At 42.8% G+C, this 15,392-nt stretch overlaps 1 protein-coding gene across 22 annotated transcripts in view; it reads right to left on the bottom strand.

Moving 5' to 3' along the window:
- Positions 1-15,392, bottom strand: part of ARHGAP22 (Rho GTPase activating protein 22) — a 146,584-nt gene that overhangs the window by 14,986 nt on the left and 116,206 nt on the right. For 20 of the 22 annotated variants that reach the window (XR_015290050.1, XR_015290052.1, XR_015290051.1 and 17 more), the window contains 2 exons: positions 8,188-8,395; positions 4,424-4,556 (listed from right to left, as the gene is read on the bottom strand). Coding sequence is in view for 18 of the 22 variants with exons in the window: in XM_086900400.1 (XP_086756526.1) it covers positions 4,424-4,556; positions 8,188-8,395 (341 nt within the window). In the remaining 4 variants the exon portion in view is untranslated. Of the gene's footprint in view, positions 1-4,423; positions 4,557-8,187; positions 8,396-13,818; positions 14,494-15,392 lie in introns of those variants that run through there. The other 2 variants (XR_015290053.1, XM_023929576.2) reach the window with 1 other exon arrangement.

Raw genomic sequence — 15,392 nt, 5'->3', positions numbered from 1 at the left:
TCCGCTGCAGTTTCAGGCCCAAAAGTATAAACAACAGTGAACTGAGGAGAGCAATCTGGGAGGATGGGACTTCACAACCTGAAGGTATAAATGGACAATTAACCCAAATATGGAAATAGACCAAAACTTACAAAGGTGTGAAAATGTGTGATCCATCATCTATCTTGGGTGGAGCCTCGGCCGGGCTCTTGTACTGCCCAAGGTGTATCCTTTGAAGGTTAATAAATTCCTACTTTATTCCTTTAACACTGACTAGCCTCTGCTCTAGGTAGCAGGATGCCTCTCTCAAGGCATCAAGTGCAGTATAAATACATTGCAGTAGTGCTCAGTTGAGCAGAGGAAAGTTTTTTCTTAAAAAAGAGCTAAATGAAATGGGTCTAATTCAGGTACCTCCTTTTTAATGGTGTACTTCCCTTTGCAGTCATTCTGACCTGGGACATACTTTCCTCACAAAATTTCTGTCATTACATTAAAATGTAAGATGACACATCAGCTGGAGGAATGACTTAAACCCCTGAAGCTACTTAAATCATCTAATGAAAACCTCTGACTCAGGAGGCTATTGTCCTGCCACAATCCTAAGTATCATCTTCTTGTTCCTGTCAATGCTGCTGTTGCCCTGGAGATTTGCTTATTTTTGGAGACAACTAAACCTTTTGTGGAAAAACAGATACCAAAGCACATTTAAGGAGGAGTGGTAGCTGCTAACTGATGTTGCAAAAATTCCAGAAGCAAATGGTTCCCAAAAAAAGTGCAGCTGAACATTAATTTAAAACTCTCCTTGAATTTTTAAGGAAGGGAATTCTGTTGGCCAAACTCTTGCAATGTATTCCTGATTTCTCTGGTCCAGAAAAGTCAGAAAGATCCATAAAGCAGTGCCCATTCCTGCTTTCCTCCTTATTACTTTAAATATACAGGTACTTTTTTATTCTCTAGATCCCAGCACAAAAAAAGTTCTCTAATAAAAACCTGAAACTTAAAATTCTTAAAAGCAGTAATCTCTTTATAATTCCTTAGCTTAAACACTATGCTGGTTTAATGGTGTCAGCAATGGAGACATCACTTAAAGTCCAGTCTCTTCTGAAAATCTCAATCCTCTTTTTTAAACTTCTAAAAATTTTTCCATCAAGGATAACTGTTACTGATGTGAAGTTTAAGGTCAGTTGTTCAGGTCAAACAGCTTCCAAGTGACAAGTTTAAACCAGAACTGTGTGACCTAACAGACCTAATTCCCTCTTGAATTTTGCTCTGTAACCCAATTTATTTCAAATAGGAAAATCAGGATGGTATTTGGCACTGTATTTCAAGTGTTCTGAATTAAAATGCCATTGGCTCCACTGGATGTAAGAGAAAACTTTGGAACAGAAACTTAGGCAGCTGTGAACAGCAGGAAAACGACCTGGAGGTAAAAGATGCTACCTGAAAGAAAAAAGTGTTCTAAAAATTTATCATCCATGTTTTGTTTCAAGGAATCTCAGGTACAGTATTACACAGAGAGTATCTTTATATTCAAAGTACAAACACCTGACAGGTAAAAAAAAACTCTCTCCTACTGCAGCATTTTATCAGCTCTCCCAGATTTGTCCTCACCAAGGCCAGAGGCTTAGCCTAGGAGCATCACAGTGACAGCACCGAGGAAAACACAAGCTTGAAACCTCTGTAGTAACCAATGGCACTGATCATTGCCAATGGCTGCCTGCAAGTAATAGAAGCACTGTACTGTTATTTATCATGGGATTTTGCAGAAATAACTCTTACCTCCTTGAAAATGCTGCTTTTCAATGAACAATCCCAAACCCAAGGATTTTGCAATGTGTGTAACAGATCAGCACCAATTCAGAGCTTCTAGTTTGGCTGGAAAACTAGCAACACTTTAGATGTTCATAAAAAACTCAGATGCCTCTTTGAAAAACACTTGAAGCCTTGTGTGCAATCCACTGAACTGCTGTGTGCATCTCTTGAGTACAGGTAGTGAAGGCTAAAATACCACCATGTCAAGGCAGCTCAAATGAGTTTATAGGCTTTTGAAGATTTTTTACTCTAAATTTTCAAACCCTCCTCCCAAGCAGCTGGGATCAGAATCAAATTTTTTTTTAATGCTGCAGTCCTGCTGAAATACCTGGAGACCTCTGCACCATCCAAGGTCTCTGTTATGATCCTGTTTGCATTCAAACACCAGAGATCAGCTGGGTGCAGAATAAAAAGCAATTTGAATAAAAATTGCTTAAATTGAGTAAAAACTTGGGGCAGTACTAGAGCTAGGCCAGATTAATAATCACCACAATAATTCCTATCCATAGTCACAGTGTAACAGCATGAGGTGCCAACAATTTTATCCAAAAGGCTATTTTGCTGTAAGCAATTCTGGATTTTTGGGTGTGAGGTGAGGGTGGCTGTACAAAATGAAAACTATATTAAGAGTCCAAAAGTCTAATTCAAAACTTTCAAGTGAAAAATTAAAAGAAAACAATACTTCAAATTAAACCAGTACAATTACATTTTGTTTCAAAATACTTTTACAAAATAAAATGTTTGATTTTTAAATTCCCTGCTTACCATTACATGTTAAAAATCATGGTTTCAATGAAACCACGTTTCTGAGCAGGGGGATTTTCCATGTGGGAGGCGAGTCAGGCCCCACAGGCTAGGTATGACTTTATGCTGCATCCTGCTCCTCGTGCTACTGTGCACGTACAACCTCTCCACCCCGGTGTGTGCATTCCACCTTCCTTTCTGAAAAGGTAAACAGCCCACCTTGAGGTTCCAGGTTTCCCTGACAAAACCAAAATTGCTTATGTTTACAACAGCACCTTAACAAAACAACTTTTTGAGCAGTGCTGTATTTGTAAGTGTTCATTTTGGCTACCTAGTGAACCCCATTGCCTTTCTAATCTAAAGAGAATTCTGCTTTACAAGTCATTTGAGTCTGACCTTGTTCACACAAGATGTTGCTTCCCAAACTGCTGCAGCCTGTGCAGACAAAATCAGACAAACAATGTAGTTAATAAGCTGAGCAGTGATGTACAATTATGTTTGCCCAATTTGGCAGTGTCTCTACTCTTGTGCAATAGTGCTTAATGGATCCAAAACTTCCCAGTCTGCACATCTTATGACCAAAATCAAACCAGCTCCACCGCCTTAGAAATGCTGCTGTTCCTTGTGACGTAACCGCTGTGGAGTCTGTAACACAGCACCCTGCAGAGATTCCTGAGTTCACTAAGGATAAGGCAGAAAATGAACAAGTTTTGGAGGGAGTAGACACACACCTCTCCATACTAAAATACAACTCTAGTGCACTGGCACCCTGATGTCCAGAATGCAAGTACATATCCAGGTGTGGTAACATGCTGTGTCATGCACAGAAATTTGCTTTCTCACAGTTGACTAGAGGTTATATTATTTGAGTGTTATTTGCCTTTTAACCATAAAAAAACTTATATTGCCACATATGATGCATTTGATGCATGCAAACAAGCATCTTCCTGCGGGCATCATAAAGGGTAATTTCCACAGAGCCTTCTGCCACTTGAACTGAAAGTGAACCCCAGACTGGCAGTGAGGAACAGCTTCTACAAATCCTGCCAGAGACAAAGACAAGACCACACACAGAAAAGCGACAGAACCGTGGACCACAGCTTACAATTCCTCAGGCCTTTGCTTCTTTAGCAAAGACAAGACACAAGTAACAGCCATTCCAGCTTCTTTAAATTTCTGTTCTAGAAGGTGGCACCCACAGATCTGACCAGATCTAACCTGCCTTTGCAATATGCAAAGGGCTAAGGGAGCACCACAGTATGGATGAAACAGATCAATCAAATATATTGTAAATTATCCTGTTCCATGACTGCCACAGACTTGGTAGTTTTTGTCAGCCCTTTCCCTTGCCTGGAAACTAAAGAGAAGAACATAATAAGGTTCTGACAAAGTTTTCACAGCATTATTTCTACCCACATTCTAGGATAATACCATAGCCTGCCTTTTCACAGTGCCTTTCCTCAAAGAAAGACAAAAACCACTGCACTGATCAATGTCTCATCCACCAAAATTTTTGGGAAGGAGAATATATTGTTCTGATATATAAAATGGAAAACACAGACAAAGGGAGTTACTCCATACAGCTTATTAGTGAGTGAACAGCAAAGCTGGGAAAGGAACCCAGATTTCCTCCTACCTTGCATCTCTTGCCAATTATTCTACATAAGAGCTTCACTCAGAAGAAAGAAGCACCAGGCTACAAGACTGGCTTTTTTTTAAGCAGCAGCCTGTGATAACAGTACTCAATTTACAGCTTCAGGAAAATTCACGGAAAGGTTCCCAGGGACTTCACTGATTTAAATTAAGTTCGAAGAGATGAGGAAAAAACCTGTACTACATTGATTCTTAGGAACATGCTCTGAGGAGGCAGATTAGAAGGATCACTGACCTCTCCCTCATCTTTTGAGAGTAGCTGTCCACAAGAAAGAAAGTCTTCATATTTGGCAAAGGGGATGACAGGCTCTGGCAGCTCTCGAAGGTAAAGCTTCAGGAGGGACGCCACAGTGTGAACATCTGTGTTGCTGCAATAGAGAAGAGGGAAGGAAATTTAGAAACCCACACTACCTCAAAGCTTGACTGGGGGGTGCATCAAGGTCCCTCTTAGGGACAGGGACAAAGTAGGCACATGGAAGGAAGCTCTTCTACCAGTCATTGGTAGGGAGGGAGGTCTGTCTGGGAACAAGAGAAATCTCCATTGTGTCAAGATAGAAATGTCCTCATGTGACACAGACAATGGAAGGGATATGCCAGTGATAATGCTTAAGGTAGAGTGACACTGTGGTTCCTCTGCCATTGTGGACCAGGAATGTGAGGAATAGTCCAGGCAAATTCACAGTGATCACACAGCATTGACAACAGAGCTCTTCCCTCCTGTTCCATGAAACATAACCTCTGAGCCTCTCACTGATCCCTGCTGATACTCTCCCCAGACAGCACACACATACAGCTGACAGGCTGAGCTCCCACTTACCCTGGTCAATCATTCAGGAAAAATGGAGGAAGCTGTATTTCCTCCAGGTCCTCTATTGCCCTTTGGTATGGCTGCCAGGCTTGTGGTATTTGGTATTTCCTAGCTCATCTGTTATGAAAGGATATCAGCTTTTATTTTCTCTCCCAATGCAGGAGCAACTTTTTCCTCTTCCTTCTCCCTTGCTTTAAAGTTGGGGTTGAGGTGTCAGATCCCATGATGAAGATGAACCCTTTCCAGCTACCCAGCTTCTGGTGTATGGTGATGCCTCTCTCTCATTCCATTTTTTCTGTAGTACAGCACTGTTAATCATTGCAGATGACCTCCTCTGGTCAAGGTTTTGACTGTTGGAAGTCTAAACAGATTCTGTCACCATCTCCTCCCTACCCACCATTGCCCTGACAGTCTTTAAAGAATTCTGAGAAAAATATATCACTGAACATTGGGCAAGAGAGCTTCAAATCCTCTCTTCTCTCCAAAAGCTGAATCTCTTCTACTTAGTATGGCTTTTTTTTTGGAACATGTGGTTAAAACAAAACTGGAAACACTTCAACAGGAAACTGTCAGCAGATACCACATATTCCTAATCCTTCTAATGCTATTCCTATTAAACAGCTCCATCATATTTGAGATTATCACAGTTTCACACAGTTGTTTTCTTCAGTTGATTATAGTGTTTTACAAATGAGATCAGTATTCTTATTCATTTTTTTTCCTTTAGTGTGGAGTTTCAGGCATGGATGGTGGATCTGACTATCACTGAGAAGCAGAGCCCAGAACAGAGCTTCAGGCTCACTGGCTGCAGTAACTGTCTCATCCATGATGCCATATGAAATACAGCCAGACTTTCAGTGGAATGAAAGTGCAGCAGGAACAGACTGCTATAGGTGTTTCCAAAACAGCACCACCTGGCCTTTCATAGGAACACTGGAAAAGAAAGTCTTTTAAAAATAAGTACTTTAATTGTCAGTTGTCACAAAGGTTTGATCCACAATGGGGCAGGCAGGCTATAAGCACCTGGGATATCACTGTAGTTACAAAAGACATCTAAAAGCAGCTGGGAAATAAGAAAGGATATTCCTTTCACTGCACCTGATTTGGAAAGAAGCATAAGGATTTCACACGTCTGCTGTCAAGATATTCCAGGCCATACAGCGATAATTTATAGTTACACATAGAGAAAATTATGGTTGCTAGGAGGAAAAGCATTTCATTTAGCCATAGTGGAACTGCCTCTCCCTTACCACTGTCTGTGACTACAAATACAAAAGACCTACTGTATGTACATGTGGGGACATGGTGGAAAAAGCAAAAGGCAATAACTGGGACACCCTCAACTTTCCACTACTCAGGAACTCTAGGCTTGCTTCCTTTGATTCTGCACTGAACATTTACTTACTGCATTACACAGTGACTACCCAAAAGGTAGGCATTCCTTCCTGGAGGTCCCTAGTGCCTCTCCTAAAAGGGAGACTTAGCACTGATCTATTTAGCCAATGCAAATATGGAAATAAAGGTGCTTTCTGCACCCAAGGTGGTAAAGGACTGGAAGAGGTTTCCTACAGAAGCTATGGATGCCCCTGGAAGCTCCTGGAAGTGTTCAAAGCCAGGCTGAATGGGTGCTGAGAAAGCTGATCTATTGGAAGGTATCCCTGCCCATGGCAGGGGCCTGGAAGGAGATGAATTTTATGATCCCTTCCAATCCAAACCATTGTACAATTGAATTTGGCTTTAAAAATTCTGGGTGGAGGCTTGGTTTATCTACATAACAATGAAGTCAGGTAAGGCTAAAGTAAAACATTAAATTGAAACTTTCATTCCTAATTAATTTCTTCATAGATACTCCTGTTCCAGAGTGTAAGCACTGAATTAAGATAATTCTAATTCTGAACTAGAACACCCAGACATTAAGTTAAAAATACAAAGGTTTTGTTTAAGAAAAGATTAACTGAGACAATATGATTATTTCAAACTTATTTTTTCATGAAGATATTACTAAATGTTTGACACTTCCATTTAGGGAGCAAATAGTGTTTGTGGTTAGGAATCAAAGAAAGGAGGATGGGTGGTCTGGGAAGCTGAGGGAAGGGAAGAATTAGAAGAATGTTCCAAATAAACTCTGAAGATATACTTCCCAAGATGAGACCAAACACACTTTCTGCCCACGCAGGAGACAGTGCTAGCTCTTCCTGCAGTGGTAGGCAGGGAAGATGCTGGCAATGTTGAGACTGGCTGCAGGTCCAGTGGCAGAGATCCCTCAAGGTTAATGTGTTGGTAGTACACCAGATGCCACCAGCATCACCTGGAAAACCAGGGCTAGGTGAGTTCCTGCAAGAAATGGTACCAGGCCTCCAAGACAAGATCCCAGATCTGATCTCATTTATGGACCTGTGATAGAGATCAGACCAGATCTAAACAGTGCCCTTGGATCCAAATATCCCTCAAGTTCAAGGTCTCTGTTAGGGTCAAGCCTTATTTCACAAAGGTCTGTTAAGTTTTGCACAATGCTGACTCACTCCAGGCAGGATGTACATATGACAGAGAGGATGAAATGTTAGTTACAGGGTAAGGACAGCATTTGGCTGGAAGGGCCTTGACAGTGTCCACCTTTTTGATCATCCAAATGCCTGAGGGCCAACGTCAGCACAGCTGAGAGCTGCCCCTTGCCTTGCTGCCCTTGGATGGAGCACTCAGAGAAAGGGATGACACTCTTCCCATGGGAACAGGTATTAAGCTGAGCATCTAGAAAACAGCTGCTGGCACAATGGCCAGGTAAAATATGTCAGATAGGGGTGACTGTTCTGAAACCTGGTGACAAAGAAAGAGTCAAGATATTGCTCCAGGCAGATCTGACGGGAGAATGTAACATCTGAAAGCAGTGCATCACCTAGTTCACCTCTGTAGTACCAATTTCTGTGATGGGATCCCACCAACTGCTCAGTTTTCATTCAATATGTGCTTAAGCTGAAACACTGGATGACCCCCACACATGAGCTCTGTTCCACCACTGAGCTGAATAAAGGCCTCACACCCACCACCATCTGGGAGAAGGTTCCATCAGCGCTTTCAACAGAGAGAATGACGGTGTGGAAAGAACGTAAGCTAGGATTGCCGCTGAGTGGACATTCCTGGCAGATTTTACATGTCACACATACACCAGCCTGAATTTGGTGATGTCAACTCACCTGTCAAAAAGGGGTTTCTCTCCACAATCAAAAGAATCCTGCAGATCTTTGACAAGGTTGGCTTGTCCCGGCATCCGAAAGAGCCCCTCCTCTGTAAGACCTCGCTCGCGAATAAAATCCACACACTGTTCCACCAGCAGTGGGGCCAAGCGCTGGCCATATTTCCGCTCGTACTGTACGGTGTCCTCCAAGCGCTGTCCAAAGATCCCTGACAGCAGAGAGCAAGAGAGACATCTGGGTGTCAGCTTAAACTCTTCCTGAGCTGCTGCTTGGGGCACACAAGGAGGGAAGTTTTCACATGGAGGGGGCAGCTTTTGTGAAGGTCCAGTTTCTAACAGACTCTGAAGAATAAAGCTATTTTAAAAAACAAGAATTACATGATGAATTTTTTTTTTCCTGCTTACCAGTGCTTCAAACTATCCTCTGCCCTAAGCTGGTTTATGTCTGATACACAAGGAAGGTGGGCTTAAGGTTATGTTTATGGTTATTGACAGCTGTGCTGGATTTAGATTAAGTAATTATACTTTTAATGCACCTTCCATCCCAAGAAGACCAAAACAAAGGCTACGTTGACTTTATGGGACACATCTCCTTCCCGAATGCACCCACTGCTTTGGCTGTCACACAGCTGCCCTTCACTAGTGTGCAGCTGGCCAGCCCAACTGGCAGCAATCCCACTGGGAGGGGACTGCTCACACAGCAGAGTACAGCTATCAACATTAAAAGTGGATATTGTGAGAATCTTCCACCATCCTGGGAGACTCTATTTATTTTCCTTTAATTAAACTTGTTGAATGAATATTAATAAAAAATAAAAAAAAGACAGTAAAATGCATGCAAAATCCATTGCTCTTCCTACTAAAAAGTGTGTGCTGTACTTCTTGCATCTTGAAAATATGAGAAGCACCATATTCTGTAAAACCAGACTGGCCTACATTAATTCTTTAGCCAGAACTACTGTAGACATATATCATTAGGTACAAAGCACTATCTGTTTCTTTGGGGAGTATGGAGTTTTCCTTGCCAATACCAGCTGCTGAATGCCACTACTGGCATCAGGTCTTTCAGCAACACAGAAGGGGGCTCAGGCTGTAAGAGCCAGAGATCTTAGTTCAATCCCTACTACTAGAAGATTGCTCCATCTAAAAGGACTGCCACTGAGTTGAATTCTGAAACTTTAATTCTAGCACCCTACTATGTTTGGTGGAGTAAAGGAGCATAGTATCCAAGTGAATGATATTTTGGCTACAAAAATTCAGTAATCCCAGAATCTACTCCCAGAATTTCAGAATCAGCTCTCAGAATTTCAGCTGACATCAGACTAGAACAGGCAGGAAATTCTGTTCAGGGATTTCTCAAAGTTACGTTTTCTACAGATATCAAGGATCTTTAGATAATTCATCCAGCACTCAGTTAAACCTGCAGGTCTGAAAAATAAAACAGCATGCAATATTGGAGTCACACTGTTTCACACCCAGTGGCCAGAAGCAGTATTTAATCTTGCACATATGTACTTATAGCAGGCCAGGGAATCTAGTAATTTCTGAAGGCTCTATTTACCTTCCCCCACTAGTGACCATGTCTTCCTTTTTTTTTTTTCCAGGGCTACATTCGTGAGAGGTTGATAACTCCTGGTATCAGGAGTTCCCTGACCACTGTTCTTCATAAGAGACACCATATCTGCTTTCTATATTCAATCCAACCCTGCTGAATCCTCAGTGAAACAAGCCTCTCATTATCAGTTTCAACTCATCAAACGAAAGCTGCAAGAAGAATCCTGAAGACCAATTTCCTTTCCCTGGCTGTTTGTTATACATCAGAAGACAGAAACTTTCCTTACACCACAGCCTACACAACTGGATTACAGTATCAAAGCCGGAGGGCCATGAGAAGTCTCAAAGGAAATTCCCTCATCCTGGCAGAAGGGCATGCCCTGGAGCATGGGAGTGACTTATCTTTATCATTGTATATGTTTGGTTTATTGTAGAGTAAAGGTTTTACTAGAGCTTATTTCTAATCTCTTTGAATTTTCACTGAGTTGAGTGTCTCTGAAGTCAGTTTCTAGGATAGGGAATCTCTTTCTGCTTTTGCACAGACTGCTTTATAATCCCATCATGTAATCCCTGCTGTCATGACGGGGCATATCTCTTTCCTTAAAATGATACATGTTGCCCACTCTTCTAGATGCAAGACATATAAATTCAGGGAGGTCAGGATGTGACACATGTCAAGGCAATAGCTGCCCTCTTTTCTCAAATCCCTACTTGCTGAATCTGTTTCCTAATGGGTCTGTCCAGAGAAATCTCTGGGAAAGAGGTAAAGGCTCTGCACTCCCCAGGCTTAAAGGAGATATACAATGTTCTTCTATGAGCTCGTGTTCTGATGTTCTACACTTAGATCAAGACCAAAGACAGTGTCACACACATAAGCAAGCACACACACAACTTGCATGCATTATCTCCACTGAAGAGAATCTACTTTTCCCCAGCCTTGATTGGTCTGTGCTCAGCAACATCTCCAACACATTTCAGGCAACATCAGTCCTCATCCTTCACAGACAATTTGGATCACAACAGCAGTAGCTTTCTGTAGGTGCAATCTACCTGTGAGTGACTTCTGGAGACAAGAGGACTACAATCAAATGGAGACGACCAACACAGAGAATAAGGAATGTGATGCCAAGGTAACAGAGATAGAAGGGGGATGTAATTTGAGACTCAGATGGAGCAGCAGATGGACCCTTCACAAACACAGTATCACCATTACTGTGGGTGTCTCCTGCACAGCCAGATGCTGGGGATCCCATCTTTCCTCCTCACACGTTGATGTCAGCAATATTTTTCTACTTGATGAAAACAACAATCTTGGGAGGAAATAAAGGCACTGAAATATTGTTATACTGCAATATTCTTCACCTCCAGATCATTTCAAACAAGTAACAAGAAAAGCCAGGCATGAAACCAAACATGACCAAGGAAGATGATCTGCTTATCACAGGACGAGTGAAAGGAGCTGGCACAAGCATGCGCTGCTTCTTGTGTGACAGTGTCTGCTGAAGGGCTGTGCTAGTGAGATCACACAGTCTGCATAGGTCATTTTTTGGTGGGAAGAGGACTCAAGCTATTGCCAGGGTGAAAGATTTCTTGCAGCCCAGCTCTCTCGGCTGCCTTCCACCCTGGTTTTGTTGCCCAAACCAACTTTGAACCAACTCCAGATCTATGCCTTTCTCTCTCCCTTGAACTTGAACCCTAATTTTCCAGGGAACCATCAGAAGGGATAATGAAACATTGCTCAGACAAAATATTTCACCCAAGTGAAGTCTATTGCTAACTGCAACTTTCCCTTTGTTACGTTTTTCAGTTACACTGCAGCTCCATACATTTTCTTTCTCTCTATCCTACTTTTTTTCTTTTTTTGCTGAGCCATACACAAGGGCCACCACAGATGCTGCTCAGGAGAAAGACTGCACCCAGGCCAAGTCTTTTGGCAGTAGGAGCATTATGGTTGGTGTTAAGAGAGAAAAAGCACAGAGATGCAGTTAGAAAGACTGGAAAGTTGGCCTTGGAGAAATTGTTCATCTGTACAGTGGCTGCAGAACTTGTCCATGGCTCAGAAAAGAAAAATAGTGTTAAGGTTCATAGAAAGAACAAGCTAAGAGCTATTTATGGAGTGGGGCTGCAAAGGGACTGTCAAAGAGAAATCTGAGATGCTGACAGTTGCAGGCTTACAGAAATCTTTCATTTGGGCATCTGCTTGATGAAGTTCAGGAGAATTATCACTTGGACCCTTTCAGTCGCACTAACAACAGACTTAGCAGATGTGCCTACTTCAGTCTCCCAGCACCCCACAGGGTAAACTGAGCAACTGGTGTCCTGTGGCTCTGTATCATTTGTCTCATTTCTGTCAGGTCTCAGACCTTGTAAAAGTGATGTAGTAAAACGTCCCTGAAACTCCCAGTGTATGACAACATCTCCGGTTTGGACAGAGACTGCCCTGCCTTGCAAGGAGAAGCAATGCAGAGCCAGTCACACACAGCCTCCTGCGCCAGCTCCTCAAGGCACAGGCCTGCTTTTAATCACTGGGCCCTGCAGCTCAGACTGAACTTGGCAGCACTTCACTCCATTTGATGATCCCGCTGGAAGACATTAAAGTCTTTTTCTTCATTCTAAAGAAGGGGAGACAGTGCCATCCAGTCACACTCCAGACAGAGTTAAGCTGGAAATAAAGCCAAAAGTTTACTAGAAACCTAAGGGTTAACTTTCCTTGTCATACCCTTATCTATAGCTAGGCCCTTTTGTTTGGTTTCAAAGTAGAAAAAAACTCTAGCATGCCTGGAACCACATCCTTAATCTCAGAAAGATTCAAGAGATACTAAAAAAATGAGCTAGCAGAACTACAGAATTTCTTTCCTCTACTCCAACAAGCTGCCTCTGTTCTTTAAAGATTTAGGTGACTCTTTGCAGAAAAAGCAAGCCAGGAATGATGTACTAAGACACAGACAGGCTCTCTGTCCTGGCCTGAACAGCTCACCCACCAGCTCCAGGCATACAAAGCCTATACATTCAGCTATGCTGTCCAGACATGCAGTGGGCAGGAAAATATATGCTCTCTGCTACATTTTTCCTCATCAGAGGCTCTTATTTCAACCAAAATAAACTAAAGACAGAGATAAAGTCACTTTTTGAGTAGATTTTCTTCACACGGAGGACTAAGGACTCCGCATGTACTTAAAGTGTGAAAAGTCCAGGCACACCTACGTCAGCTGTATGTGCAGCTTATTCCACACAAGTTAAAAGATGTGTGGGAAGATAATCAGGCTTACACCTGGATGCTGCTATACAACAGCACATACACCCGCGCACGCATGTGGTGCCTCACAGACAGGCAGCTTATGGATATAAAGATTGTGTACGTGCTCACCTGCACAGGTAAGTGCCTGCTTTTACCTTCCCACTTTCATGCTAAAGTTCCCATTTATCTGTCCCTCTCACACATGAAAGCACTGAGAAAAAATCACGGGCAGACATTCAGAAATGCATATGCTTCCACAGCACAAAACACACACAAATCTTTGCTTCCCCTCCCCTGGCCCACCCAAGCACACACTTATGTGAATTACTGCAGCGGCAACAGGAAAAGGAGTTTCATGGTAGAAGCCATATGTACCTAAAAAATGATAGTCCCGAACAACTAAACAATCCAGCCAACAAAAGAATGCAAGAATAGGAGGAAAAAGGAAGCAAAAGACAATTAGGAATCAAGAAAAACTAAAATTACTTGCTCAGTCACACAAATGGGTCTGTGGTACAACTTGGTGTCTTCTGACCCCATTCCCAGAAAGTGCAGTATCCATATACCAGAAGCTGATTGTTCTCATCCACATGCATCCATTTAAATATTCTATGTATATGCAAAGAGAAACACATCTCCCCAGAACTATCTCCACATGCTAGCTTAGTATCCAGTAGTATTTTTGGCCACAGACTGTGTCCTTCCCACTCCTTCCCCCTTTGTAAAGTCAGCTCCTATTTTAGATTCTTAGCCTCTGTCTAAGGCTACACTTAGATACATGCTTTTCCTCTAGCAAAAGAAAACCATAACACATCAAAACTCTGGAAAATCATCTCATACCTCTGGTTCTTGTGCAGCACTCTGCTACATGACAGGCGCTGAGCTTCAAGCAGAAACCAGGCAGTGTCAGACAGCAGGAGCGGCAGAGAAAGAAAGTCCTGACTTCAGGCATCAGACACATTCTGAGTCCCAGCACTGGCAGCTTTCCATTCACCCAGCGCTACACAGCACAGAGCAGCCGCTCTGCCCTGGGAGATAATCTCGGCAGCACATCTGGTCTTAGCTCCACAACTCGGCATTAATTATGACTTGTGCAGAAAGCATTTGAAATATCCAATGAGATGCAGAGCTCCCCGGCTCGCTCGGCGCAGGGAAGGAGAGAGGAGAAAGACAGGCAGGTAGGGTCTTGCCCACCCTCGAAGCAGCCGCCAATGTAAACAGCAGCTAAGTATGGGTCACAAGTTTTAACAAAGGCATCCCCCATCGGCTCTGTAATATATTCATGCTCTAATTGCTTGTCAGATCTATTCTAGATAGCTGGAAAAGCTGAGCAACAGTTGCTGTCTGCATGCCACACTTTGGATCCTTCCTGATACAGGCAATATTCCTGTGCTGCAGGCAAGCCAGTGCCCTGGTCTGGCCTCCCATCTGCTTTCAAAGCACCAGAAACAGAAACCTAGTTTTGGAGGGCAGCATTTCCCCACAGTAGTCTTAGCATGCTCAGAGTACCTCCACAGCTCTGGGATAAGCTGGAAAGTCTAATAAAGCTTAGGGAAAGCTACACTCTTTGACCTGTGCAGTTTTTTTGGTGCTTACTGCCTCTACTTTAGCTCTTTAGAGAGAAGTTGCCTGAATTAATAGCTCAGTTGAATAACTAGTAGAGAGAGGAAGGCACTACAACTCCTTATGTGTGAACCAATACCCAGGCACTTTATTTTCAGGAAGACATTCACATACCACCCCCTCAAACTCCTGCTCTCAGGGTAAGAAGCATGTCATTAACAAAAACGCTTACCATGCAATGCCCTGTGCAGTTGCACAGAGGTCAGGCCTCCATCCCATTCACAAAATGCACTCATGTGACTGCAGATCTGCAGCAGACACCGTGCAAAACCCTTGCACCAGACTTCTGAGTGATTTTATCACTATTAGCTAAGTTTTCTCCCCCTGCAGGAAAAAAAAAAAAAAAAACCAAAAAAAACCCACCAAAACAAAACAATAGAAACCCTCTGCCCCCCCGCCCCCCCATCCACAGCTGCTCATCTGCTTTAGCTGTCAAAATGCCTGCAATCACTCTATAGAGCCCATTCACCTGAACTTAGTATCCCACCCCTTGCTTATCTACACTGTGACCCAGTTTGAACACACATGTCCAAGAAGATACTGATGCAGCAGACAAGCTGTGAGATTCTAGTCAGTGAGACAGTGTTGTCCCACAACAAACTTCTCTATATTCTTTGTTTTGACCAAAAGCTCCTGAGGAAAGAATGCCTCTCACCAAAAGTGAATGCAGTACTGGGATCAAAAGCTGCTTCAGTTCTTGAACATGGTGTGATTCTTACAGCTGTCATGTGCAGGGCCAGAAGCTGGGACATTGATGATCCCTTCCAAATCAAAATATTCTGAGACTGGCA

This window comes from Cyanistes caeruleus, chromosome 8 (assembly GCF_971803275.1).
Source record: "Cyanistes caeruleus chromosome 8, bCyaCae1.hap1.1, whole genome shotgun sequence".
Taxonomy (NCBI): domain Eukaryota; kingdom Metazoa; phylum Chordata; class Aves; order Passeriformes; family Paridae; genus Cyanistes; species Cyanistes caeruleus.
This window is presented reverse-complemented; position numbering and strand designations above follow the sequence as displayed.